The 27,986-nt window shown below is 38.6% G+C and overlaps 2 protein-coding genes across 3 annotated transcripts; one reads left to right on the forward strand and one right to left on the reverse strand.

Moving 5' to 3' along the window:
- Positions 1 to 808: 808 nt before the first annotated feature.
- LOC124287850 (methyltransferase-like protein 27) lies at positions 809 to 26,602 on the forward strand. Of its 2 annotated transcripts, none has more exons than XM_046724330.1 (6): positions 809 to 893; positions 10,499 to 10,656; positions 13,779 to 13,907; positions 14,448 to 14,583; positions 15,209 to 15,301; positions 26,158 to 26,602. In XM_046724330.1, the coding sequence occupies exons 2-6, from the start codon at positions 10,501 to 10,503 to the stop codon at positions 26,340 to 26,342; spliced, it is 699 nt and encodes a 232-aa protein (XP_046580286.1). In that variant the 5' UTR covers positions 809 to 893; positions 10,499 to 10,500; the 3' UTR covers positions 26,343 to 26,602. The 2 variants fall into 2 exon arrangements, with proteins under 2 accessions (XP_046580286.1, XP_046580285.1); XM_046724329.1 differs by lacking the exon at positions 809 to 893 and adding an exon at positions 8,830 to 8,948.
- On the reverse strand, positions 2,874 to 8,873 carry LOC124287859 (methyltransferase-like protein 27). Its single transcript, XM_046724345.1, has 6 exons — positions 8,841 to 8,873; positions 6,174 to 6,281; positions 5,453 to 5,581; positions 5,182 to 5,317; positions 4,704 to 4,796; positions 2,874 to 3,140 (listed from the first exon to the last, which is right to left on the reverse strand). Exons 1-6 carry the CDS (start codon positions 8,871 to 8,873, stop codon positions 2,956 to 2,958), a joined length of 684 nt encoding a protein of 227 aa, XP_046580301.1. The 3' UTR covers positions 2,874 to 2,955.
- Positions 26,603 to 27,986: the final 1,384 nt, after the last annotated feature.

Consider the following 27,986-nt stretch of genomic DNA (forward strand, 5'->3'; position numbering starts at 1 on the left):
TTAAAAAAACTCCATTGAGGTTAAAGCAGTATAGGCGTACGACATCACGTGATAGTTGCTTCCATTTACCATCATCTTCTAGTTTCTTGATCAGCTTCTCCAGCACGTCCTTGTCCTCCAACACATCGTCCAGGTAGTTTTCGCCCATCACTACACAGACCAGGGCCCAGATTTTCGAAGCTCTCTTAGCGCTAAGATAGTCGTAAGTTAATGTTAATAAATGGCACTTACGACTATCTTAGCGCTAAGAGAGCTTCGAAAATCTAGGCCCTAGGACCCGTTTCACAAAGCGATCGTAGCGCTACGACTGTCGTAAGACTATGTTAAAGTATGGGTGTTACGATCACCTTAGAGCTATGATCGCTTTGTGAAATGGGGCCCTTCAGACTTCAACACTTTAACCAGCCCTAAGGATACGTACATCATATGGTGTGCACTGTGACAGAATACTGACAAGATCAGTTTGCATGTGTTTCAAATAATATTAGATTAGATATTCTGAATATAAGAACTATCGCATGATAATTCTGGAAACCCCAAAGTCCAGAAACCATCTGTGGCCCGTTTCTGACAAAGTATCAAATTTATGTCCTCACTCTCCCATCTAGCCTTTTTAGTTTCCTCGGCGCTTTAGCTCGTTTTACATTTAACACCATTAACATTACAACCAGTACAACATCTTGTCCCTATATTAACAGTTCATTCAGTATCTAAATTCCTACAAATCGGCTCATTGTTCCTAGCAGGTAAGCTATCATACCACAATCAAGCGACACGTTGCTGTTCTGGAACATCTGCACACACAAGACACAGTGGCACAGTGAGACTGCGTTCACTAAGCTGTCGTCGGAGAGAATACGAATAACGTTGTATCGAAGGACCAGGCTGTGTGGGTAAGTGGATATTTTGTATATATTTGACATACACACGACTGGCCATTGCATCAGTTTGACTTACAGGAATAAATGGCATACTCGGTTGAATATGTTTCTTGAAATAGGCTGCAGATTGTTAATATGCTTCAGATGTCTATATATAATATTTTATTTGCACTGAGAAGGCCACAGGCCTATAGTACATAAAGTTATGTTACATTTGAGAGGAATTTAGATCGGGTAATCATAGCATAGTAAATAAACATTGAAATATTTAGTAGAAGAACTGGATTTTTACTACTTAACAGTGAGGAGAGTTTTATCACATTTGGATGGACATAGTAATATCTTTCATTATATTTTGTTCGCAACCGGTCATAAAATGGACATATTAGGAGAAAATGTAATTCATCTTCTATTTCGTTAAAATTACAAAGTGTACATATTCTATTTTCTCTTCAGATGTACTAGACCCGTTGTGACAAACGGCGGTGTGGTATATCTGCCTAAATACTATAAGTCAATGCTAGGAATTAACCGTAACCCAATATCCATCTGAGAAACTCTCGAAACAGAAGTATTATTTTATCGCCAAATTCGCACATAATAAAACTGGTCTTGAAATAAGAACATTTAAGTCACTGTGTTTAAATCGCACGGAGGTGTGTAGATATTGTCTCCAATTTCAAGTATTTCCTGCAATATGAAATACTCGTGAATGCTGTGAATATGTGGCTCTATGTTTCAATACCTAGAAATCTTTTCGTTTTTTTATTCCCCACAAATAGACATTTATGCTTTGACTGCGTACTTTCGTGTAGGGTACAGGCGCTCTTTTTTCTCGAAATCTTGTATCATCGAATTTACATCAATTTTTGGTTCCTTACGTATCTTTCTTTAATTTACCTGAACGTTAAATATATAATCATATTGTCCTCTAAGTAGTCGTGAATATGTTTGGGGTATGTTTTAGAAGCTATGTCAGTGATGTACTGAGGTTATTTGAACCACAAGAGAAGGAGATCCCCGTTATTTTCATTACCCACGACTACAGACCAGAGAAGCCCCCAATGTACCCTCCTTTTAGCAACCGGTAGTGCAGGACCAGCTTTCGCGAACACCTGGTGTCATCAGTAATTTTCAATGGTCTGTTCAAATGATGTTCACAGCTATTTTGCCAAAATGAAAGCTGTTTTTCAGGATAGTCGAGACTGTGAATTCTTCTGCTCCGAAGCTGGACATCAACCCACAGTTACTGTATCTGTAACTAAATATGGCTTTAGATTGAAGTGTAGAGTAAATGTTTGGGATGTGATATGAGTATTTAATGTGACATGAGATGATGGGTTCCCTCCTTCGTCAGAATCATGCTCACGCCTCAGACTGTTTCAGAGTTTTATTTCTACCTAAGCATGTATGCCTTACCAGTAAATGAAACCACAGTTGCGACGGGAGGTTCTGAAAGAACAATTTACGCTACTGATTGATTGACTGAGTTTACTTTTACGTCGCACTCAGCAAGTTATATGGTAGTAGTCTGTAAATAATCGAGTCTGGGACAGACAATGCAGTGATCAACAGCATTAACATCGATCTACACAAGTGGGATACGACGACAAGTGTCAACCAAGTCACCAAGTACCCAGTCCCGTTAGTCGCCCCTTACGACAAGCATTAGTTACAGAAGGGCAATTCTAACCCGGATCTAGTTAAGTTACTGTGTAAAGTTACTTTTGAAGAACACGATTCACAGGTAGCATGCGTGTTTAGTATGGTTACATACTGCATCAAGTAAGGAAATTTGTAAAATACATGCATGTAATTAAACTTTTAACGAACACCTGATATCTTTATTGATTTAGAGACATCATTTCGTGTAATCTTCACCGCCCTTTTACCATCTATGCCTTGTTTGAACCTCTTTCAGCAATGGTCAGGATTATTTTCTGGCACTGACTTTTTCAGTTCAATTCATATATAAACCAATGTAGCAACCTCTTTCCTTCTCCGAAGAAAATGTTTTTATTTCCATAAAACAAGTTGAAACGTTTTCGAATGAACGTCAACATTTTCTGTTGTATTAGCATATCTTAAAATTAAAAATAACTCCGTTGTGGTTAAAACAGTATTGACGCACGACATCACGTGAGAGTTTCTTCCATTTCCCATCATCCTCTAGTTTCTGCATCAGCTTTTCCAGCCTGCCCCTGTACTCCGTGACATCGTACAGGTAGTCCTCACACATCACTATACAGATCAGACCTCCTGCCAACAATCACAGACAAAGATGCATCAAACATTCAATGTTGAATATGACTGAATACTTCTCCATAGATGTACATTTACTTAATTCATCACTCTGCAGTGCCGAGCGGTTTCTGCAATGTCAGCATCAGACTTAAATACAGATAAGTATCAAGCTCCTCGCCCATGGGCATGGATGATAATATCTACTTTTGCTCATACTTCATGTTTTGGAGGAGTATATTGATAAGTATCATGGCACAAAATTCAACTCCTTTTAACTTTATTCGGGTAATTTAGAGTCTTATTAAACTATATCGCCCGGACATAACGTTCAGAGAAATGGACAAATTCAATGGAGGAAGTGTCATGGTAACTTTCTATGATAGTGAATGAGTGAGTTTAGTTTTACACCGTTTTCAGCAATATTCAAGCAACATCACAGCGGGGGACACCAGAAATGGTTTCACACATGTGGGGAATCGAAACCGGGTCTTCGACGTGACGAACAACTATGTTACCCCACGACCCTTTCCTGTGATAGACGAGGACGTCAAGTGAGTCAGGGCAACAAAATCTGCAGGAATTACGTCAAAATTGGATACCATTCCTCAATGTGTCATGTGGACAAGACGTACAGTACATGTTATAACAGACACGGTACAAAGCTTCACGAATGCCGTATTGGGAATAGTGACGTAGCTGTCATAGGGCTGTAACGATGAATCGAACTATCGATGGAATGCAATTGCTGAGTCTCCAATAGCAATTAATCCATGGAAGAAACGAAATACTATCGATGCATTAATAGTATGTGTGACTATCGATTGTTAGCAATTGACTTCCGTTGATAAATGCGCATATAGATAGTATCAGATTTTTTCACTTTAATTTAGAGTTAACACACACACACACACACACACACACACACACACACACACACACACACACACACACACACACACACATTACCTCTTGGAATAGGCTTCACGTTTCTTGATAAAAGAAAGTGAAACTACTTCAGCGTGTCTATATTTCACATAAATTATATATTCATTTGGGAAATGACTTCAAATGAGTCATTTCAAGGAGAGAAAAAATATATTGCTATAGTATTGTAATAGTTGGTCGCAATAGACTATCGCTATCGCAATAGCTGCTTCCCCCTCAATAGTCACCCCTAAGCTGGCACATGTATAGTCGTCTCCTTATAGTTGATGAACTATGTGACTCGTTGCAATCTTCCAAACCCACAAATGTAACATGCAACACCTTTAAAGCCTGGCAGAAGTCACAAACAGTCACCACATGGTTTTTGTTTAGTAGAAAGTATATACTTCAAACGTGACAATGGCATACTAATCGTTTACCTTTATACCATCGCTTGCCATTCCGTATAACACTATTATTATACAGAGAATTTCACTAGATATACTATATTTGATCTAAAATTAAGTCCCTTAATGTATAATGTATTCAGCCTAGGTGGCAGAGTGATCAGCGACATATTGCTTATCACATGCTTAGAGCACGTTTTGGATGATAAATACTATTATTTCAAAATGAGGACGAAATTCAACTTACCTTGTTCGGTTATTCTAATGAGTTCGTGTAACCCATCACATGGGATGTGTCCTTCTCCCATACCACCGGATATTACACAGCAATCGTACATATCTGCGGAAACATCTTCATGAGGTCAATACAAGAAGTCATACTTGCATCATATGATTATATTTTCATATTACAATCCACTATATAATGCTATTTAATTGGCACCAAACCTATATATCGGGATACTTTTTTTGTCCAGGACCTCACAGTAGATGCTGTGTAGATGTTCTTCTTACTGGCTTGCTCCAACATCCCTGCAGCAGGTTCTAGACCATCCAGGCTAGCTATTCGTGAAACGTTCCAGCCCATTCTTAACACATTGGCTACAATCAAAGTTAAGAATTCCTAGGGCTACGAACGTTTTGAGAATAAGGGCCCAGGTGCTTAAATCCTCGGTCCTGAAACTGTGACATACCTCAGCTAGATACTTAGGTCAGATGTTACCTACCGTCATCTATTGGGAGACGGTTGCCGTCCAGGAACTCACAGTAGAGATTGGTGTAAATGTTCTTCTTCCTGGCTTGTTCCAACATCCCTGCCGCTGGTTCTAGAGCATCCAGATGCTTAAATCTTCGGTCCTGAAGCTGGAAAGTGCATGACATTATTATTGTTTCTACAGTAATATGGTAAAGTCAAAATCATCCATCCTCTTTCTGAAGTGTGAACTGCAATATATTTGAAATTAACTGATGAAATTTAAATGAGCTTAAAGGCTGTACCTGCTCGCCTAAAAGACCCGTTCCCGCGGCAACGTCGAGGATATTCACATGAGAGACGTTGTGACGGAAGTATTCAGCCACGACATCTGCAGCAATGCTTGGTCCCTTGTACCACTCGGGACATAAATCCTGAAGCCAAACACGTCATTGAGCCATGACAAATATACTCTCTCAAAACAGAAACGCATAACGAAAATGTCATTTTGATGTACTTCAACAACTCGCACATGCACTAGAGGCAGAGTGGACTACGATGCAGCAACATCAGATTCAGAGACTAATTCGTTCCATGCTGAGACGATGTCACGCAGTTCTGAACGCCAATGGTGGTCGCACAAGGTGACTTCAAACGTCTATATGTGACCCACTAACTGACTTTTCTCGAGCTCTTATCAAACAGTGATACTGTGACATTTCCCATGTGAGATATCTTTGAATTTCATTTGCTATTAAATTCCATACGATGTAACAGAATAAAGAGTAAATTGTATTTAAAATTAATATATTCTATTTCAATGTCAAATATGTTCTCGTCACGATATGGCTGAGATATTGCCGATGTGACGTTAAATATTAACTCACTCACTCACTAAAATTAATATATGCCTTTCTTTTTTTTAGAGAGTATACATGAGTAAATATATTGCGAACATTGCACAATTACTTTATCGGAAGCTCATTATGTGTATGTACGTAAATTCGAAAAAGGTATGACTCCTACCTGTTCATATTTCCCGTCATGCGACCATTTAGAGTAGTACTCAACAACCTCATCAGTGCTAATCCCGACACGATGAGCTCCAGCATTAACGGTACGAGCTGGCGTGTACTATGGTTCGCTGGTATTTCTACTTCCATTTTCCTTGGAAGTTCTCTTTTTCCATTTCTGAAACAACTTAAAATCAGAGGAGAGAAATGAAAGAACAGAATCCAAGTTACAATACGTTTCCTATTATTCGATCGTTCGCTGTTGCGTGAACCAGCATGGACTGTTCGATTCGGTCTGTACTCCCTGGGTTTTCATTTTCCATTTCTGAAAATTTCCTATTATTAACTCGTTCACTGTTGCGTGAAAATATATCTATTTCAAAGCAAAATAATCGATATTCATTAACATTATGGGTACTTAAATGACAAAATAATTACAATAGATGTTCGGTTTTTATTGACAAGGTACGATTATGCACAATGAAGAATTGCTATCATTTACTCAGCGTGAATTGTTGATTTATTGTGCATTTATGATGGTAAATATTTGTTTGTATGTTTGTTTGTTGTTTAACGCAGCAATATTACAGCTATATACCGGCGGTCTGTATATAATTCAGTCGGGGACCAGACCAGACAATCCAGTGATCAACAGCATGAACATCGATCTACGCAATTGGTATATGATGATAAATGTCAATCAGTTCAGCGAGCCTGGCCACCGGATCGTCTCTTACGGGGTTCTGAAGATTAATTCTTACCCTGATTTTCACGGGTGTATCAGGAAATGGTCAGCGCGCCTGACCACCCGATCTCGTTAGTCGCCTCTGACGTCATGCATGCTTTTTTCTGAAGATCTATTCTAACCCGGATCCTCACGGGTCGGTTATGGGGCAAGTTTCTTTCTTTCGTCACTCCCAGCCGTGATATCATCAGACAGACAGAGTTTATATTTCAGTCTCATCACACAAAAGAATCTGGCACATTGTAATGCCTCAACCCAACAGACAGTCATCTTTCGTTCTGTTTTGTAATGCTGGCAACGTGGCAATGTAACGATAAATTTCCATACTTACGTGCCTTTCCATTCAGTTGGTTTTCATGGGATTGACAAGAAACTATTTTAGCAAGAAGTGACAAATACAGCGATATGTTCACACTCTCCTGGAAAGAAAACGGCGAACTCTCGGTCAACATCAGCGATTGTAAATTTGAGTTATCGCCCTTGTGGAAACATGCGCAGTCATGCCTAAAGTTGGGATGGGACATTTTCTAGAGGATTGGCTGTACTTGCATAAGAGTAATAAGATGCCCATTTAACGTCTTTGAAACTGGCATTTTATCTACTTGACAATTGTAAATTGGCTAGTTCGGTGCAGTTCCTAACGGCTTGACACCCAGATCGACAAAAACAGCCCTAAACACGATTCTGACATTTGTGAGTCCACCAACTCCTCTCCAAGTGATCAAAAGTTGTCATTTTTTGTCTTGCACTTTGAAATCACTTTTGAAAGATGCAACATTCTTTGGAAATATTGTTGCAAAGTGTTTCTTATGGTAAATCTCAAAAGGTGAAGACAGCACTATCAGTTCAAATGATGTAAAAGGTTACTTTCAAAGGATATGAGTTGGTACCTGAGAAAGAGTTGAGGGAAAAGACCGTTGATATTATGTCGATGATGGTCTCTGGGAAACAGTCGAGGGGAAAAACTTAGACTGTTATAGAGATGGTGATATGCTGTTGATGTGGAGTTTCCTGGTCAAGAGGATAATACGCTCGAAACATATTTACCTGGCGTCTTGTGTTGGTTACCCAGGCATCTATAGTAACACACTGGCCGACCAGGCTTTTAAGGCAGCACTCTACGAACCTGTGACATCATTTTTCAGACCATACTCGGAATAGAAAACCTTAATTAGATCTCACATTCATGATCTAATGCATAAGAAGTGGGATATCGAATTAAGTATAAATACGTACCATTGAATAGAGCCAAGTATTAGTTACACTATACTTCTTGGGAAGCAAATGTACTGTAAGTCCCCATGGTCCCTAGTATGGTGATCTACCTTCAGTTGTTGGCAATCTATAGCCGGTTTTCATATTGTATTGTCATTTAAAAGTAACATATTTTAGATTTAATTACTAGTCCTAAATTTATCACTGTGATAATCTAGTTGTTTTACTGTCCTTCGTCGACAGGTGTTTTATAATGTAATTGTGTTTATTGTTAATTTATAACTTTTTAAGTCACAATATGGCTTAAATATTGCCGATGTGACTATAAATTTTAACTCACTTACTCACTCACTCTTCTTGGCCACCGCCATACAGCTGTAATACTGCGTGATAAACTGCTTGAGTGTATTGACTTCCCATCACAGGGATTAATATTTCAGTAAAACAACAATGAAGGATCCTTTTTAATAATGTTAATCGTCATTTAATAATTGTTTGAAAGAAATAGAATTGTTTAAAAATATGAATAATATATTTTGTTAATAGATAAAGGTTTTTTAACTGGTGACTTGTTTGCAATCTGGCCAAAACATGTCACGTTGCCATTAGTAACGTGCTATCATAAAGCCAATGACTGCGACGAAAACAAAATTATTTGTAATTAAGAGACAATGGGATGCGTGTCTAGACTGAACCTAACACAAGCTTAAGGACACTCACGTTGCAGAAACTGCATGTGTTGGTACTTGTCATTTCGAGGGAAAGTATAAATTTATGCCTCGAATAGTGATTATGACATTTTATCAACGTTGATAGTATCGTGAACAGGTATGTGAAATTCTATATAATATCACAAATGTATTTAATTTCTGATATTATTATGCTAATATGAACTGTTCAGAATGCATATGTCCACGGAAACGTTATACTAATTCTGTCCATTCGAGTTCCCATTACAACAGAGGCTACTTATTGGCATAACAAACAAAATCAGGGGAAAGTATTTTCATGACTCTACGATATATTGGGTATAAGCAGAAGCAAGTTTGTTCAAGAACAATTTTTATACTTATACTTATATGATTATATACTTCACACTTTGATCCCACACCTGACACTTTGGTCTCACGATAGGAATTTTGATCCTCACGATACTTTTACTTATTTGATTATATACTTCACACTTTGATCCCACACCTGGGGCTTTGGTCTCACGATCGGAATTTTGATTCTCACGATATTTATATTTATATGATTATATACTTCACACTTTGATCCCACACCTGGGGCGTTCGTCATAGGAATTTTGATCCCTCACGATACTTATTCTTATATGATTATATACTTTCACACTTTGATCCCACACCTGGGGCTTTGGTCTCACGATAGGAATTTTGATCCTCACGATACTTATACTTATATGATTATATACTTCACACTTTGATCCCACACCTGGGGTCTTAGGAATTTTGATCCTCACGATACTTATTCTTATAAGATTATATACTTCACACTTTGATCCCACACCTGGGGCTTTTGGTAATACACTTTGATCATACACATATGACGCACCTGACGCTTTGATCAAAGAGCGGCATTTTTATTTCCTGTGTTTGTCATCGCCCGACTGACCCTTCTAATTTTATAGCCGACCCTTACCCCCAAAAAAAGAAATAAATAATAATAATAAAAAAAATTAAAAAATCTTTTTTCATTCCAACACCGATTCAAACCTAAAACTTACCGCCTCGTCATATATTTTTTTAAATTTTTACATCAGTTGCTGCCACAAGTCCAAAGAACGCGAGAAATTGTAATAAGAATTACAATAAATGACAATCAAGACGATTATTCAGATAATTTTGTCTTTCATAAGTTTTCTTTTCCCCCCAACCAACCGACCCATGTTAAGAATTTGGTGGCTACGGGAAACACATTAAAATGATGAACAAAGCTTTGATAGTACACTTGAAGCTTTGATCCCATACTTGTCACTTTGCTCATACACTTGACGTTTTCATCCCACACCTGAAACTTTGATCTCACACCTAACGCTTTGATCTCACACTGACGCTTTGATCTCACACTGATACTTTGATCACATCTGACGCTTTGATCTCACACCTGACGCTTTGATCATACACCTGACACTTTGATCTCACACCTGAGGCTTTGATCTCACACTGATACTTTGATCACACCTGACGCTTTGATCTCACACCTGACGCTTTAGATCATGCACACCTTACGCTTTTGATCATGCACATCAACTGTGTTTAAATTCAATAAAATTCAGCAAGTTCTTTTATCTGTATATATCCATCCGAACTGGTGGCAATATGTGTGAAGTATACATGTAATTCTCTTTTCGTTTTCAGAAATGGCAGACGAGGAAACAAAGCAGTACGTTGAAGCCTGTGCTCCGGACGATGCTACAGTTAATTCCAAATGTTTTGAGGTCCATCGTGTCGGGATCACCATTCAAGAAAACGTTGAGTACTACTCTAAATGGGCAGACAATGGAATATATGACCAGGTATGCGCGCCGTCATTGAACACATTAAACTACGTTTATTACGAAGAATAAGGAAGGATACCAATGTATGGATGAACAACTTCTTTATTGCTGTGAGAGCGACGTTTCAGTGTAGGTTCTAACACCGTTATCAAGCAAGTGATGAACAGCATAAGGATGAAGGAGCATATATACAAATTTGAGCAGATGTTTGTACAGTACAATGGGGATGAGGCCTGCAAAGTACACAAGGGGAAGTGAAGCCTGTGGTATACATAAATATGGGATTATAAGGATGATTAATGAGTTGCATACATAAACGGCGGTTTATCGTTGATGAGGATCTTTAATGAGCTGGTAGTATGCAGGAGGTATCTTGGTAACGGTTGATTGATGGCTGGAGTCTCTGGATGTAGATGGCTTCTTGGAGTTTCCTGAGCTTATAGTCTTTGAGGTTGGCTCTTAGGGTTTGGGTTTTGTCCCACTGGATATTGTGGTCGGGGTTGTCTTTGAAGTGATCTGATAGGGCTGATTTTGAGTCTAGTTGGATACTGAGGTCTGATGCTCTTTGATTCGGGTTTTGAGGGGTCTTGATGTTTCACCTACGTAGGTCTGTCCACAATCGCAGGAGACGTGGTCAACTGTTCACTGTGGTTGTTGTATCTGGCTGGTTGGTGGCTTGCTAAAAGCCAACCTCAAAGACTATAGCTCAGGAAACTCCAAAAAGCCATCTACATCTAGAGACTCCAGCCATCAATCAACCGTGACCAAGGTTACTACATACCTCCTGCATACTACCAGCTCATTAAAGATCCTCATCAACGATAAACCGCCGTTTATGTATACAACTCAGTAATCATCCTTATAATCCCCTATTTATGTATACTACAGGCTTCACTTCCACTTGCACTTGGCAGGCTTCATTTGTTAACGCTTTCATCTAAGCCCATGCGTTCTTATTGTGTCTGGCTTCCTAATCCCCATTGTATCTGTACAAACATCTGCTCAAACTTGAATACATGCTCCTTCATACTTATGCTGTTCATCACTTGCTTGATAATGGTGTTAGAACCTACACCGAAACGTCGCTCTCACAGCAATAAAGAAATTGTTCAACCATATATTGTTATCCTTCCTTACTGCTCTTACTTCTAAATGCCTTTCAAAGAAGAATCTTATGACGAACTGACTAATATAACGAACTGATATTTCGGTTCCAGTCATTTACTGTAATTTAGTTCAATCTGATGTTTACGAACTAAAATCAGTGGTCCCTATGAGTTCGTTTTTGCCGTAGGTTATTGTATATACTGAGCACTGTCTTATTGTACACTGTATCTAGCCAGCAGCTATGATACTGATCTAGTATTACTTGAAGCGTTTAAATCTTCACTCACTGTATTCACTCACATTAAGTAAATAGCCTCCCTTGACTTCAGTTATGTAAAAGCCACCATCACCCGATAACGACATCCTCACTTCCTCTCCTTAGCACCGCCACTGCCACCCGACCCTCCAAGCCCTCTTTCCCACCCCTCTCCAATCCCACCCCAACCCCACCTCTTTGAAAAAAGCTCTTCAGTATGCTAAAAGCCTGTTCGTCGTAAACGTTGTTTACTGAAGTCGAAAAACACCAACATATTGTCACAGAATTATATACATGTGTGCCATGCCACGGTATTCTATAAATAGAATTAACTACTGTGTGTGAATGAGGCATTTGGTTTTAACCACGCTTTCAGCATCATTTCAGTTAGATCACAACTTGTCAGCTTCACGTGGAATGAACACACGGAATAATGCTAGTATCAAACACTTGCCACATTCAGGATTACGAGCACGATGATAGTTCTGGCGAACCCACAAAAATAACTGAAGCTAATCGGGGTTCCACCATGCGAAACAGGTTTCAGGCAACCCGTTACAGCGGTAACCTCCCCAAACCCCTACAGCTTATAACAACAAAGTTCATGGTCCAATGCACTGCTAATCTCCTGCCTGTTACCTATTTCATACAATGGACCAGCCCAAACAATTAGAAGTTAAAAAAATGATTTTAATGACCAAGAGAATGAGAGAATAGTTTTAATGGATGATAACCAAAATATTTATAGCTTCTAACGATTCAAATACGGGTAGTCCCGGAGAGTCTCCCTAATAGGTTTATTTCAAAGAGTAGACAAACCGGGAGTGATCAGCTATACAGGTACAGTGCATTATTAAGTATATAGGTGCTCCATTTTATATGTTTATATCCATGAGTAGACAAAAGGGGAGCAGTCATATTTGGAGTAGTCATAATGGGAAGATACCAATCTCACACTGTATACTCTACCCCAATAATAATAATAATCTCTTCTTGGGGTCAGTGCATTATGCCAGACAGGTAAATGCCACGTGTTGTTTGAACTAATTGTAGGGGTACTGGGCTGTAGGGGGTTGGGGAGACAACCGTCACAGCTAATTGCGGCGCCTTAGCTGATTTCGGGTGCCTTCCGCGCCCTGTTACTCTACTGCAACAGTTGACAAATGTAAGATGTTTACTAGTCACGAGGGGAACATGGGTTGATGTACCCTCTTGTTTATAGAGGGTGCATCAACCCATTGGCCCCAAGGGACCAGTCACCAACATATTTATCTTACCGAACACCTCAATGATAATTTTGATCTGTTTGAAGCACGGATATCGGATCGTAATAAGGAGTACCAGAGTTAGGCAATTAGCTAATACAAGATTTTTAGATGACATAGAATCTAGCAGACGACAAGAAAAATAAATTTAGAGTTATTTCAAGTCCATCGATTTGCATTCGCAAAATATCGGTAATTTCCGCACATCATACGTGACTGAATTATTCGAGATAAAGAATTACTAACACAAAGTACCGAATGAATTCCCACAGTTCGGCCTTTCCATCGGGTAACATAGAAAATGTTACAAGCTTGTAAGCGGGGTACATTGGAAATAGTACAAAAGCGCTCAGCCAGTCCGAAAAACGACATTTATGTGTAACGTAAGATAATCGTGAATGGACAGTGCATTGATGATATCATTATTACTCTGACACGTATGTTGCTGCAAAGTTAGCATGTACTGAATCATCACTGTCTGGGTAAATATATTGTTTCTGTGTATTTTTCAGGACTTGTGTTCGGAACGTTACCAGGGACCAGTCATTGCTGCAAATGTTCTAACGGAGCATTTCAATGACAACATCACAGAGACGAAAATATTAGACGTTGCGGCTGGAACCGGCTCAGTAGGGAAAGAGGTAGACATTCATGCGCATGCCCTCCACCCAATACACGCGTGGAGGGGTACCGGTGCTAGTGCATGAGTTCCCCTATATTTTGTCATTAGTGTGTACCTGGGATATTGCTGAATGCTGCTTAAAACAACCAGTTTAAATATACAGGGAATGTGTTTCGTTTACTGAGTATATATATGTTCCCTCAGAAATGTCTAACATATAAACAAAGTCAGAACTTTCACGATCATCACTTTAGTATTTTATGAGAAAGCATCATAATTATTATAAGCGTATTATCGTTGCGATTTTTACAGCGCCAATTCGCAGAGAATCAATCACAATGGTTATGACGAAGCAATGATTGGGGAAATTACACACGGGTATATGTTCATACAGAATTAGTTGTTTCTAGCTTCAGGATCGAGGTTTCTCCAGAACAAGCTGCAGGGATGTTGGAACAATCCAGGAAGAAGAACATCTACACCAACTTCTACTGTAAATTCCTGGACGACAACCGTCTCCCAATAGCAGGTCTCTCAAATATGTTTATCTCTTTTACAGCTTCAGGACCGAGGATTTAAGCATCTGGATGCTCTAGAACCAGCGGCAGGGATGTTGGAACAAGCCAGGAAGAAGAACATCTACACCAACTTCTACTGTGAGGTTCTGGACGGCAACCGCCTCCCAATAGATGATGGTGAGTAACATTCTGGGTTGGTTTGTAAATGTTCCATACGTTTTATCAATTCATCCGAAACAATACTCATAACTTGCCTGTTAAAGCGACATTCCTTTTAATAGGCTTGTTTCTCATAATAAAGAAGTTGATATCTGTAAAATTCTCTACTCTTGTGCATCGCTTCCACATGCCATTATAAGATTTCCTGAGGCTCTGTATTGAACATATATATGTTTTCCATGGCAACAATATTATAGGTTTGTTTGTTTGTTTGTTGTTTAAAACCGCACTCAGCAGTATTCCAGCTATATGGCGGCGGTCTGTAAATAATCGAGTCTGGGACAGCCAGTCCGCGGATCAAGAGCATGAACATCGATCTGCGCAATTGGGATACGATAACACGTGTCAACCAAGTCAGCGATTCTTATCACCCGCTAGTCGCCTTTTACTACCAGCATGGGTTGCTGAAGACCAATTCTAACCTGTATCTTCACGGTTGCTTTGGGACTGGGAACCTGTTCGACCCCTGGTGATATGGAACAACATCGCAACAGGACGAGAACGTCATATTTTCATTGGGAAAAGAATTCCGTTTATTCACCCTCCTTGTTTTGTTATTTTAAAGAATATTCTTCATTTGCAGACACATACGACTGCTGTGTTATATCGGGGGGTATGGGTGAAGGGCAGATTCCATGCCACGGGCTATACGAGCTGATTAGAGTAACTAAATCAGGTGAGTTGTATTGGAAGCAAATGATTCATCCACGTCACAGGTTACAAATAAGAGTCAAAACAGTAACTGTATGGTTTTGCACCACTTTTAGCAGAAATAGAAATAGGCTTCACACAATGTCCCCACGTGGGGAATCGAACTCGGGTCTTCGGCGTGACGAACGGGCGTTTTAACCACAAGGCTACCCAACCGCTCCTCAAGCAACACATGTACAATGAGCGGATCGAAGGGAGTACGTTTCCAACTGGAACTGGAACGTGTAATGCATTTTTCAAATAGATCTTTATCAGCTCCATGTAAGCATGATCTCATTAATTGATTTTAGTTCTAACAGCTATTATATCAAACTTTTTTTTTTTCTTTTTTTATCATAACATATACATTTGATCATAATATATATATGATAGAAGTAACACTATACTCTTTGAGAAGGCTTATAATGTGGATCAGTTATGCCAAGGCCATCCTTTAATCTTAACTCGATGTGTCAAAACAAACTGACATACACTCAAAACATATTGATACCGATATGGTCAGTGCATGGTCAGATCATTCATGGGACAGGGTCACTCTTGAGTGAAACTTAAGGGAAGTGATTTAATCCTGCCACAATGATAAGTGGGGACTACGGGTTTGCTTTTTGGCTCCCATCCATCTATGCTTGTCGTAAGTGGCGTCAATATGAATTGATCTAGAAGCCAGACCCCCAAAATGGTAAACAAATGTGGTGCAGTTCGGGCGACCAAACGGGATGTGATTTTTCACACAATCAGGAATGATTTAGCTTTGATTGCCAGCCGGTTGTCATCAGTTACCGTGCCTGACTACCGTGCAGGGGCCCTTTTAAGGTGAAACATGTCATGTCAGTTGTGGCAATATTTTAACCGATAGCTGGATGGTTTAAGTTAATAACTCTGCTTTGGATTGACCGAGTTTCATAAAAATAGTAGTTTTGGAATGCTCAGTTAATGATTTATAATTGTGGACAATAATATTACGTATATGCTAATCGCAACAAAAAAATTAGTAAGGTTAAAGGTCAATTTTATTAGAAAGGCCATTTGATGGGAAAATATGAGTTGAACTTTACAAATTAAAGGTACTTTTTCCAAAATGATGTTTTTTTGTGATGCAGATATATCATTTGAGGATCATATATACCTTTGGTTGTCACTGTATGCATGAAAACACATTAAAAGGTAACAAAGGTTGGTACTTTGTATTTAGATCAGCAAAATATTACATAATGTCTGTTCAACTGTAACAGTTCCATGCTTTACATAGTATCAAAGGTGTAATGTGTGGAGCCCATTTCTGGTGTCCCCCGCCGTGATGTTGCTGGAATATTGCTAAAGGCGGCATAAAACCATAAGTGCCTACTTTTATGGAAAGCCCAAAGATATCCCTAGACAATATTCATATAAACATTTTGCTTCTACTGTAACGTTCATAAAAATATGCAGGCCTCAGTTTTTTGAAGCTACAACTTCCTGTACATATGCACAGATATGAAGTTGAAGAAGGTCCACAGAAACGATTTAGTTTTAACTTATTTGCAACTTTATCAAATTTACAAATTTAAGGTAATTTTACCAAAAAATATGTTTTTCTAATTCAGCTATATCATTTGAAGATCATACATACCTTTGTTTGGCAACAAACGTTGTTACTTTGTATTTTGATCAGCAAAATATAAGATAATTTCAGCTCCATGCTTTATAAAGTAGCAACAATACTAAATATTTCGAAGATACTGTTGAACTATCATACAAATTTCCGTTTATTGACATTCTGGCAGAAACAACAATTCAGGTGATGTTAGAAGGAGATATGTTTTGATAAATGTCAGTATTGTTTATAGTTGTGTCACTTCACGCTCCAGCTGCACTGCACTGTACTGACATGCCGTGAAACCCTTAAAGCTGATGGATAATAATATGACATCTTAATGGAAGGTTTGCAAGTGACATTATGGTGTGCCATTTTTCTGTTTACAATTTGAAATATTACGACTTTGGTTTTCTTGACATATTTTACACCGGCAATCATTAATACATTGTAAAAGATATGACACACTAATCAAAGAGGCATTATGGTAGCTTACCACCAAATATACACATCCCTCATATACCTCTGAAATACATAGTATTTTCATTACATTCCTGTTGATTGTAATAGGTGGTGTAATTTCCGACCCTTTTCTAAGTTTCTTGGGTTCGAAATATAAATATTTCCTTAGGTGGAGAAACATTTGTAAATTTGTAAATTTGTAAATGTTTTCATGGCTTAAAACCTTGTGTATCATTCCGGATATCAAGGGTATGTATTTGAACACTTTTATATGTTCATGTCACCAGTACTAAAACAAAATGGTCACAGAAAAACTGGGTTCACATTGTTATGCAAGCGGACAGGTTTCTATTACGTCGCCAACTTAATCATTTCGCTTCACCCACTGTCAGTTCTTTAGGCAAATGTGAGTGGGAGAAAAGGGCTACAGATGTTACACATTGAGATTTGATAGTTGTTTAGGCTATGCAATATGTTATTACTCTCTCCTGGTTTATTGGTTGTTAACTGACAACAACATTACAATTTGCGATATGTTTCGCATCCATGCATTATACAATGCAGTCCTTGATTCATGATTCATGCACTCAATCATTAACATAACATCTGTGAAAATACTTGTGATCGGAACCTGCTTAAAGCGGCATTGCTCACAGGTACTTTAACACAGTGTTGTTTTAGTTTTCAAAGTCCGTTAAGGTAACCTTGTTTTGAAATGTATTGATTTAATATTTTAAGCAACACTGCAGGTTATCTGGAGGTCTGGACGTATCAGCGCATTAACGCCTTGAACAGATACCTCCCATCTTTCCTCTATTTCCACTACCCCCTGGATAATTGGAGAAAATAATCATCCTAATTAAAAGATCGCACAAGGCATCATATATACAATGTACTTGGATTAGCCTTTTCATATTCCATAAAATCAAGCAGATATTCAATATCATAAATGCACGACGTTTCTGGGCTACTTCTTGTCCATGCATCAGGTGAAAGGGCAAGAAGCAGCCCAGAAACATCGTGTTTTAAATAATAAAGAAGTTATAAATCCATACCATACGTTGTTATGTTACCTTCCAACTTCTAATGCCCATTAGGCATCTTCATGTTGATCGGTTTACAGTGCAAACATTATGAAAATTTTCCCATGATTAAATATAGCGGTTAGGATGTAGTTGTGTGGCATGTCATCAATATGGACAACAAGATCAAGGAGACACCCATCTTCATTTGAAGTGTGTTTGCGGAAAGGGTTAGCACATTTTGCCCTACCTTCAGTACACGCACACGCACACACCATAATTACAGGATCCTGGCACGTTAAACAAAGCGTAAGCCTCGGAAAATAGGAACTTTTGATTGCAGTGTACAACTCCGTACATACTGCATTAGCCCCAGTGAGCACGGAGATTCAGAACCAGTGGGGTTCTAGACTGGCTTCATCTTGGACTATTTGCATTACAGAAGGGGTTTCGGCCGAAAGTTTGGAGCATGAAACAGACTACTGACATGTGTAAGGTTCCAGCGATACAGGGCGCATGTGGTTCTTACAAGGAGAGAAACACATTTTAAAAACCTAATCTCCTATTAGCATTCGTATTTCAGAAAATAAATATATAGATCTGGGCAAGCAGAAGATGTCCTTCATTTGAAACACGCTCTGCTGATCACAGCTTGTGGCTTCATAATGTCTGTTGTTGGAACAATGCTGTTGTCTACTGCCGACTCGGTAGTGTTCATCTGGTTGAGGTCTGTCAGTGTTTCAGAACTGACGCTGTATTGTCGACGTTCATAAGCTGATGAAGATAATGATTCACATGAGCCAATTCCATGATGCGATAACTATTGTCAATTCATTCACTCTCTGTTTCAAGGACAACGTAGTCATGCGACATACTGAAATGGGGAAATGAAACACAGTTGGTCTTTTAGCATCCATCTAGACGAGGTCACCCGCTGCTGTTAAAATGTATAGACGATTTCAAGGTTTTCCACGCAAAATCTAAAGCATCTGTCAACGTATATACCAACTTCTGTAGGTGTATTGAATAGCTGATAGTAATCATATGCAACTTGACAGTTGGTTCTCTGGGGTACGACTTATGCAGAGACCAGTTGATATTGGAGACATACATCGTGTTGTCTATAATAGCATTGGGAATGATCTACAATCCATATCATGAGACTGACTATGCATTTATTCAATAACCTATCTCACAGGTTCACAAATATGTTGGGCAAAAATTGATGTTCAGCAACCCATGTTGTCGTAAGAGGTAAATAATCTGATCAGGTGGTCGTTCTCACTTACTTGTTTGATGCATGCCATCGTATCCCCCTTACGAAGATCGATGCTCATAGTGTCATGACCATGTTATGTGTAACTCTTTGTGTATATCATTACATGTTACTAAAACTGAGACCTGCATATTTTTATTAACGTTACAGTAGAAGCAAGCTGTTTATATGAATATTATCTAGGAATATATTTGGGCTGTCTATAAAAAGTAGGCACTTATTGTTTTGTATTTAAAGCAATACGTTTCTGTCGTAATAGATTTTCATCAAATATTCCTGTGTGATAAAGTTGCAAATAAGGTACGACTAAATCGTTTCGGTGGACCTTCTTCAACTTCATATCTGTGCATGTAAACGTCAATGGAAGGTGTAGCTGCAAGCGGTTGAACCTGTTGTGTACTTCAGCGTGTGGATGTGGACTTGAAACATGTTCCCGTGATCTTGACATTGTTGATACTGACTAACATGTCAACTGGGAATACACAATGACTATTAAGAACAATAAATACAAATTGATATGAAGGAAATGTTGCTTGAGTTATGATAAAATGACTGACTCACCATTCTTTGATGAGCAAAGAAAGAAATTTGGAATAATAGAATTATACATTTAAGACCTTTCTGTTATGTTCTGTGATTTTAATGATAGTCTAACAGTATCTTCGACATATTTGGTATCGTTGATACTATGTGAGTGAGTATGTTTTACGTCGCGTTTAGCAATATTCCAGCAACATCACGGCGGGGGACACCATAAATGGGCTTCACACATTGCACCCTTGATACTATGTGAAGCATAGAACTGTTACAGTTGAACAGACATTATGTAACATTTGGCTGATCTAAATACAAAGTACCAACCTTTGTTATCTTGTAATGGTTTTTCATGGATACATATGTATGATCTTCAAATGATATAGCTGAATCAGAAAAAAACATCTGTTTGGAAAAATTACCTTTAATTTGTAAAGTTCAACTCATATTTTCTCATCAAATGGCCTTTATATTAAAATTTATCTTTGACCTTACCATTTTTGTTGCTGCGATTAGCATATATGTAATATTATTGTCCACAACTTTAAATCGTGATCTAAGCATTCCAAAACTACTATTTTGATGAAAATCGGTCAATCCAAACCAGAGTTATTACACTGCACCACATTTTCACCATTTTGGGGCACCCGTGAAGAGCCACCTCCTCGTGGTAGGTGCTGGGTAACGCTAAGCGCTCTTCAACCCCCGTGTGGACCCGGGGGTATATTTGGTCCACCAACCCGTTTGCCGTGGGTTGCGCCCCTGTGTCGGTTGAGGACGGGAGCCTGGTGGTTGAGGGCACTGGTTCCAGGAATAGCGTTCCTTTGCCCAACACACCACTTCGCCCCTTACTTCACCTAGACGGGTGGTTGAATGGGCCCGGTTCAACCAATCGGCTGGTCATGCCGAGCCCTGAGCACTAAACTTTTATTGCTCTGTTATTATTTGGCTTGGTTTTGTGATACATTTTGGAACTATTTTGTTATTTGTATGTATATAATATATGATACATGGATTTTCAAATTGAGAAAAATGCCTAGATGCTGGTGCCAGAAGGCAATGGCTCATGGGCCAAACTGGTAAGTCTTTCTACTGGTGTATATCATCCCTATATCCCTAGTATCTGTCTGTTGGACATCCACAGGTAATAAGATACTGCCTCTCTTGGCACTCGGTGGCGGGTGGGTAGTAGGGATGACGAAACTTTATTTATACAATCATGGCGTTTCAAACCCCCCTTAAAAATCAAAGCGAACACTTGAAAACGATTCTGAGACTGATGATGTTTCTCTCAATTCGAAATCAGTGGAGTACTGGCCTAGATTCCTGGTGCTGGAAACACCCGATAAGACCCCAATTAAACTGAACCCTTTTGCTGTTGCTACGGGCATTCAAGGGATAGCGGGTGATGTAAAAAACAGGATCAATCCTTATTGAATGTGTTAAAAGACAACAAGCCACAAACTTGCTGTCAATTGATGAACTTGTTGGAGTCCCTGTTTATGTTTCTCCACACAGATCTCTCAATACCAACAGAGGGATCATAAGAGATCGGGACACACTCTTGGAAGATATGACAGAACTGGATATTGTTTATGAAATGAAAGAACAGGGAGTAACCTTTGTGAAAAGGTTTACCAGACGTCAAGGTACAGAAACAATTCCAACAAATACGTACCTTTTTTCATTTTCATCCCCAGCAGCACCCAGATGAGTCAAAGCAGGTTATTGTAAAATTGATGTTGAAATCTATATCCCAAAGCCATTGAGATGTTTTAAATGTCACAATTTCGGCCATGGTGTAAATTCCTGCAAAAATAATATCATATGTGCGCACTGTAGTGAAACTACTCATGTCACTGAAGATTGTAAGAGTGATTTCAAAAGGTGTAAGAACTGAACTCTTTCTCAATAAATCGTGTCCAGTCTTGAAAAGAGAAATGGAAATCAACAAACTAAAATGCACAAGAAACATCACTTATATGGAAGCAAAGAAACTTGTGCCAAGTAATGAACAGACTGAGACGTATGCATCTGTGACCAAAACAATGTCAGACAGATTTGACATGGGTGAATTCCATTAACCCAAAGCCAATCGTACCATCTGATTCTGCTACCCAGACCGCTGTTCAAATTCCAGACACTGATTCTTCACCTTCTATGACAACTAAACCACCCTCTGTGGCAACTAAACCACCTTCCGTGGCACATAAAACACCTTCACGGTCAGACTTAAATCATCAACCGTCACCAAAAGCACCGGTACCTTCTGGAAAAGGACAAACTGTTAAAACAAGGTATAAAACAGATTCAACAATTTCGCGTTCAAGTCAACATGGTAGACAAGTTAAAGGATCAGATGATCCAATCAAACTGTATAACAAGTTTGGATCACTTGAAGAGATGGATGTCTCTGAAAACATCCATTGTAGAACTGCTAGTTTGTCGCCTAAAAAATGGGCGAGGGAGATGTCCGGTTAATCCGCCAAAAAGATGAATAGTTCTCAACCTTTGATTCAGTGGAATTGTAGATGATTTAAAGCAAATTTTAATGATTCACAATTATTTGTCCAAGACTATAAACCACCAGCATTCTGTCTGCAGGAAACATATTTAAAGCAGACAGACCAAATTAACTTACGTCAGTACAACTCATATCATTATCAACTGTTAAAACATTTACCAGATACTTGTCTTGAAGTGCTATTATGTATCTTTGACAATATATGGACTACTGGGAATTTCCCTTCTTCATGGCGGAATGCTGTCGTCATTCCTATACCTAAACCTGGCCGGGATCATACAGATCTCTTACCAGCTGTTTATGTAAGACCATGGAGAGAATGGTCAATAACCGACTGATATGGTACTTGGAAACAAATAATCTTCTAACAAATATTCAGTGTGGTTTTAGAAAAAATAGAAGAACCATAGATCATTTTGTTAGATTGGAAACGTTCGCAAAGGATGCTATCATCAAGAAACAACATGCTGTATCAATATTTTTCGATTTAGAATAAGCGTATAATACGACCTGGAAGTATGGAATTTTAAAAGAGCTTCATGAAATGGGATTAAGAGGCATTTTGTCTCAATTTATATCTCAGTTTTTAACAGATCGGCAGTTCCAGGTACGTGTGGGTTCCACCATGTCTGATATGTATGATCAAGACCAAGGTGTACCACAAGGTAGCATATATCTGTAACGTTATTCAGTATAAAAATAAACAGCTTATCTAAAGTTTTAAATGAATCCATTGATGGTTCATTATTTGTTGATGATTTTAATGTGTCATGTCGAGGTAAAAATGTACACACGATTGAGAGACAATTGCAATTATGCCTCAATAAAATTAATGATTGGTCAGAACGAAATGGTTTTAAGTTTTCAAAAACTAAAACTAATTGCATTCATTTCTGTCGGAACTATAAGCCGCACAGAGACCCAGAATTAACATTAAAATTGTAAAGGAAGCTAAATTTCTGGGAATAATATTTGACCATAATCTTACTTTCTTACCACATATTAAATCTCTGAGAGCTAAATGTCTGAAGGCACTTGATTTATTAAAGGTTGTTTCAAACTCCAAGTGGGGAGGGGACCAGTCAACCCTCCTTCACTTATACAGATCACTCGTCCGTTCTAAACTCGTTATGGATCCATCATTTATGGTGGAGCCTGCAAGTGCAATCCTGAATTATAAGATTCTGTTCATCACCAAGGTCTCAGACTTTGTGTTGGATCTTTCCGAACTTCTCCTATTGACAGTCTTTCTGTAGAGGCTGATGAGCCATCACTCAAACAACGCCGTATAAAATTATCGTTACAATATGTCACAAAACTATATTCTAGTGAGTCTAACCCTGCATATAACTGTGTTTTTAATCCTCTTTATGAGGATCTGTACAATAAAAAGTCTTCTCTTGTTCCGCCTCATGGGCTCAGAATTAAACCATTCATTTCTGCTGCCGGCATTGAGCTGCAAAACATATCTCCTTAGCGTCTTCTTTCTTCTCCTCCTTGGCAACTGGTGAGGCCTGAAGTTGACCTAACTATGACAAATTTTAAGAAATCAGAAACGAATGAATTACAATATAAACAGGAATATAATCAATTAAAAATTAAATATAATACATACAAGTCCTTATTTACAGATGGGTCCAACGATGGTGGCGCAGTAGCTTGTGCCACTGTTATTGGATCAAAAATAATATCTTCTAGATTACCTGGCAACAGCTCTATTTTCACAGCGGAAGCTAATGCCATACTCACAGTTCTTAAATATATTAATAAAAAACCTAAATATAAACAATACATAATATTTTCAGATTCTCTTTCTTGCCTTCAGGTGATTGAAAAAACATCCACTTTTAATTGAAATCGTTGAATTATATAATGATCTTGCTACTGGCCAATGCGACATCGTCTTTTGTTGGTTACCCAGCCATGTGGGAGAATCTCTGGTACCACAATGGCGGATTTCGCTGCTAAGGCAGCACTCAATAAATCTGTGACCCCACTTCTTATCCCATATTCTAATTATAAAGCCGTGATTAGATCATATATCCGAGATCTAATGCAAAAGAAGTAGGACGACCAAGTAGGTATCAATAAATTACACGAAATTAAATCGGTTACACCTACTTGGGTTGTCAGTCCAGGTTTGAGGAGGTCATCATGCGACGATGTCGCATTGGCCAGACAAGATATACACATGAATATTTATTGAAAGGTGAAGATCCTCCATTCTGTATCCCTTGTGATGAAAGAATCACGGTCAAGCGTGTCCTGCTTAACTGCATTGATTTTTCCATCACAAGGGATAAATATTTCAGTGTCAAAACACTGAAGGATCTTTTTTGTACTGTAAATTATCATTTAATACATGTTTTTTTTAAAGAAATATAATTCTTGCATAAATTAAATCTTGAATAATATGTTTGGTATATATTTAAATGGTATTTTAAGCATGGTAGTATGAATTAGCAACTGCGATTGTTAGTGGCTGTATCCTCAAAGGGGGTTAAAGTATTGTCCTCCTGAAAGGGTACGTACGTCCCAAATACTTTCAAAGTCAATTTCGCACAACCATACTTTTTAATCGTAGTATTTGTGTTATTTTAAAACTTTCGGCTAAATCTTCTTACATCACCAACATCTGAAGGGATGATGTAAATCCAGCTAGGGTCCATGCAGGTAGCAAAAGTAATGTAAGTCCCCATGTTCCTTGTATGGTGATCTACCTTCAGTTGTTAGCGATCTATAGCCCGTGTTTTATATTGTATTGTCTTCTTTAATTAAAATCTTTTAGTTTAACATGCTAGTTTTATGTTCAGATATGTGATATTCTAGTATTTTTACTGTCCATCGTCGACAGGTTTTACTCTCCAAAATGTTTTCATTTTTATTGTCTAAATTGTTTTCGTCACTATATGGCTGAGATATTGCCGATGTGACGTTAAATATTAATTCACTCACTCACCATTTTGGGGGTCTGGCTTCTAGACCAAATTCCTTGGTCAGCATCAATGACGATCCAGTAGATGTCACCACAAAGGAAAGTGGCCTGATACTTGGATTATTTGATCAAGACAGATCACCGGTTTGAGAGTGACTTTGCGTATATGTGTAAATTTGATCTCGTCGCTGGTTGGCTGAAATAATGCCGACGCAAGGTGAGACTTTGACTCAGAGTCAGATATGTCCTAGTGCGGTTCTAGCCAACAAACACGCTTACGAACATATGTCAGAATGTTCGTTACTTACAGCGTATGGCTCTGTGCATGAACTGAGAATTTGATAAGGGATGGAGAATTATAACGACTAAACGTATACCGTTTTGGACGTCGGTTGGATCTTTCACAGGTGCAATCTGCTGAAGGTGAATATGATGCAATTCCTGAAACGTGTAACACATGATGTCTGTAGTATATGGACAATTTGTACCTGACAGGGGGTCTTGTCTGCATCGTAATGAGGGAGGAATATCTGACCAGTGTCAAGGAGTACCGCGATAGACTGGAACCGCTGATGAAGAAACTGGAGGAGGATGGGAAACTGAAACAACTGTCTCGTGATGTTGTGTCTCGGTATTCCTTTGACAATAACGGAGTTGTCTATGAATTACTAGTTTGTTAATGAAAATAGTATTACAGTTTGGTACTACTGACCGAACTTGTTTTAACCTCGGTGCCTACTTCATCCTGAAAATCTTCTCCCTATCCTGAAGCTATAATTATGTAGCCGGTTTATACTTTCATGTCCTCTTGCGATGTATATTCAAATGAATTTACAGTGAACATCAAGTGTGCTGTTATGAAGCCATATAAACCTTTCTGAAATGGTATGTGTGTCATCGATCTCTGTACAGAGCTTGAAATAAAGACAAATATAGTCAGGTCATGTCTCAGCTTTTTTGTTCAAGTAATTCAGTGCGAATGATGATGAAGTATTGACGATCTCCTGCTGAGTAAACGCTTTGCACATTCTGGACAATATCAGTGCTAAATGAAAGACTACCGACTGTTTCAGCTGACAGAGACCCGTAAAGTTCCGTGTTAGAATTGATCTTCAGCAACCCATGCTTGTCGTAAGAGGCGAATACGGGATCGGGTGGTCAGGCTCGCTGACTTGCTTCACACATGTCATCAATCCAAATTGTGTAGATCGATATTCATGCTATTGATCACTGGATTGTTTGGTGTAGACTCGATTATTTACAGACCGCCGCCATATAGCTGGAATATTGCTAAGTGCGGCTATAAGTAAAACTAAAGTCACTCACTCACTCATGTAGAAAATATTCCAATATCACAGCAGCAACTACAGTTAAATTGCTGTCTTGGTTGGTTAATTGAACTGACTGAATGTTCAGGTGAGCTAGAATGAAGAATGAAGCCTAATAGTAATCACCAGATGGCTGAGGAAGACAAAGGCGTTGGCTCTGTCGGTCGTGTTATATTTCCCCAAACAAACGAGTTGACAAACAATCAACAATCAGTCAGTTAACAGGGTCTGAATGTTCACTCAGGCACATCAGACAATGGTTGTTTCTGGTGTTAACAAGACCTCATTTACATGTAACTCTTTGAGAGGCATTCAAGAAGTTTTAAGTAATAGGGAGACAAGACTTTATGGAGGATCAACGTTTTTATTGTACAATAGCGACGTTTCGGCATAGATACTTACACCGTTTCAGCAAATTGATACTCATAGAAAGGAATAAGGGAACACATGAAAGTACAAGTCTTCCTTTAATTATTTCCAGAATTTCACTCACAGTGCAATACATACCTTGTAAAGAAACCTGGAAAGTTTCCGAACTCGGTATACTACGTTTATAACGAACACGGATACTACGTTGATAATGAACACGAGATACTGCGTATATAACGAACACGGTATTCTACGTTGATAACGAACACGAGATACTACGTTTATAACGAACACGGTATACTACGTTTATAACGAACACGGGATACTACGTTTATAACGAACACGAGATACTACGTTTATAACGAACATGGTATACTACGTTTATAACGAACACGGTATACTACGTTTATAACGAACACGAGATATACTACGTTTATAACGAACACGGGGTATACTACGTTTATAACGAACACGAGATACTACGTTTATAACGAACACGGTATACGTTTACGTTTATAACGAACATGGTATACTACGTTTATAACGAACGTGGTATTCTACGTTTATAACGAACACGGTATACTACGTTTATAACGAACACGATACTACGTTTATAACGAACACGGT

Source organism: Haliotis rubra, unplaced genomic scaffold (genome assembly GCF_003918875.1).
Source record: "Haliotis rubra isolate DU_JTF1 unplaced genomic scaffold, ASM391887v1 Scf407, whole genome shotgun sequence".
Taxonomy (NCBI): domain Eukaryota; kingdom Metazoa; phylum Mollusca; class Gastropoda; order Lepetellida; family Haliotidae; genus Haliotis; species Haliotis rubra.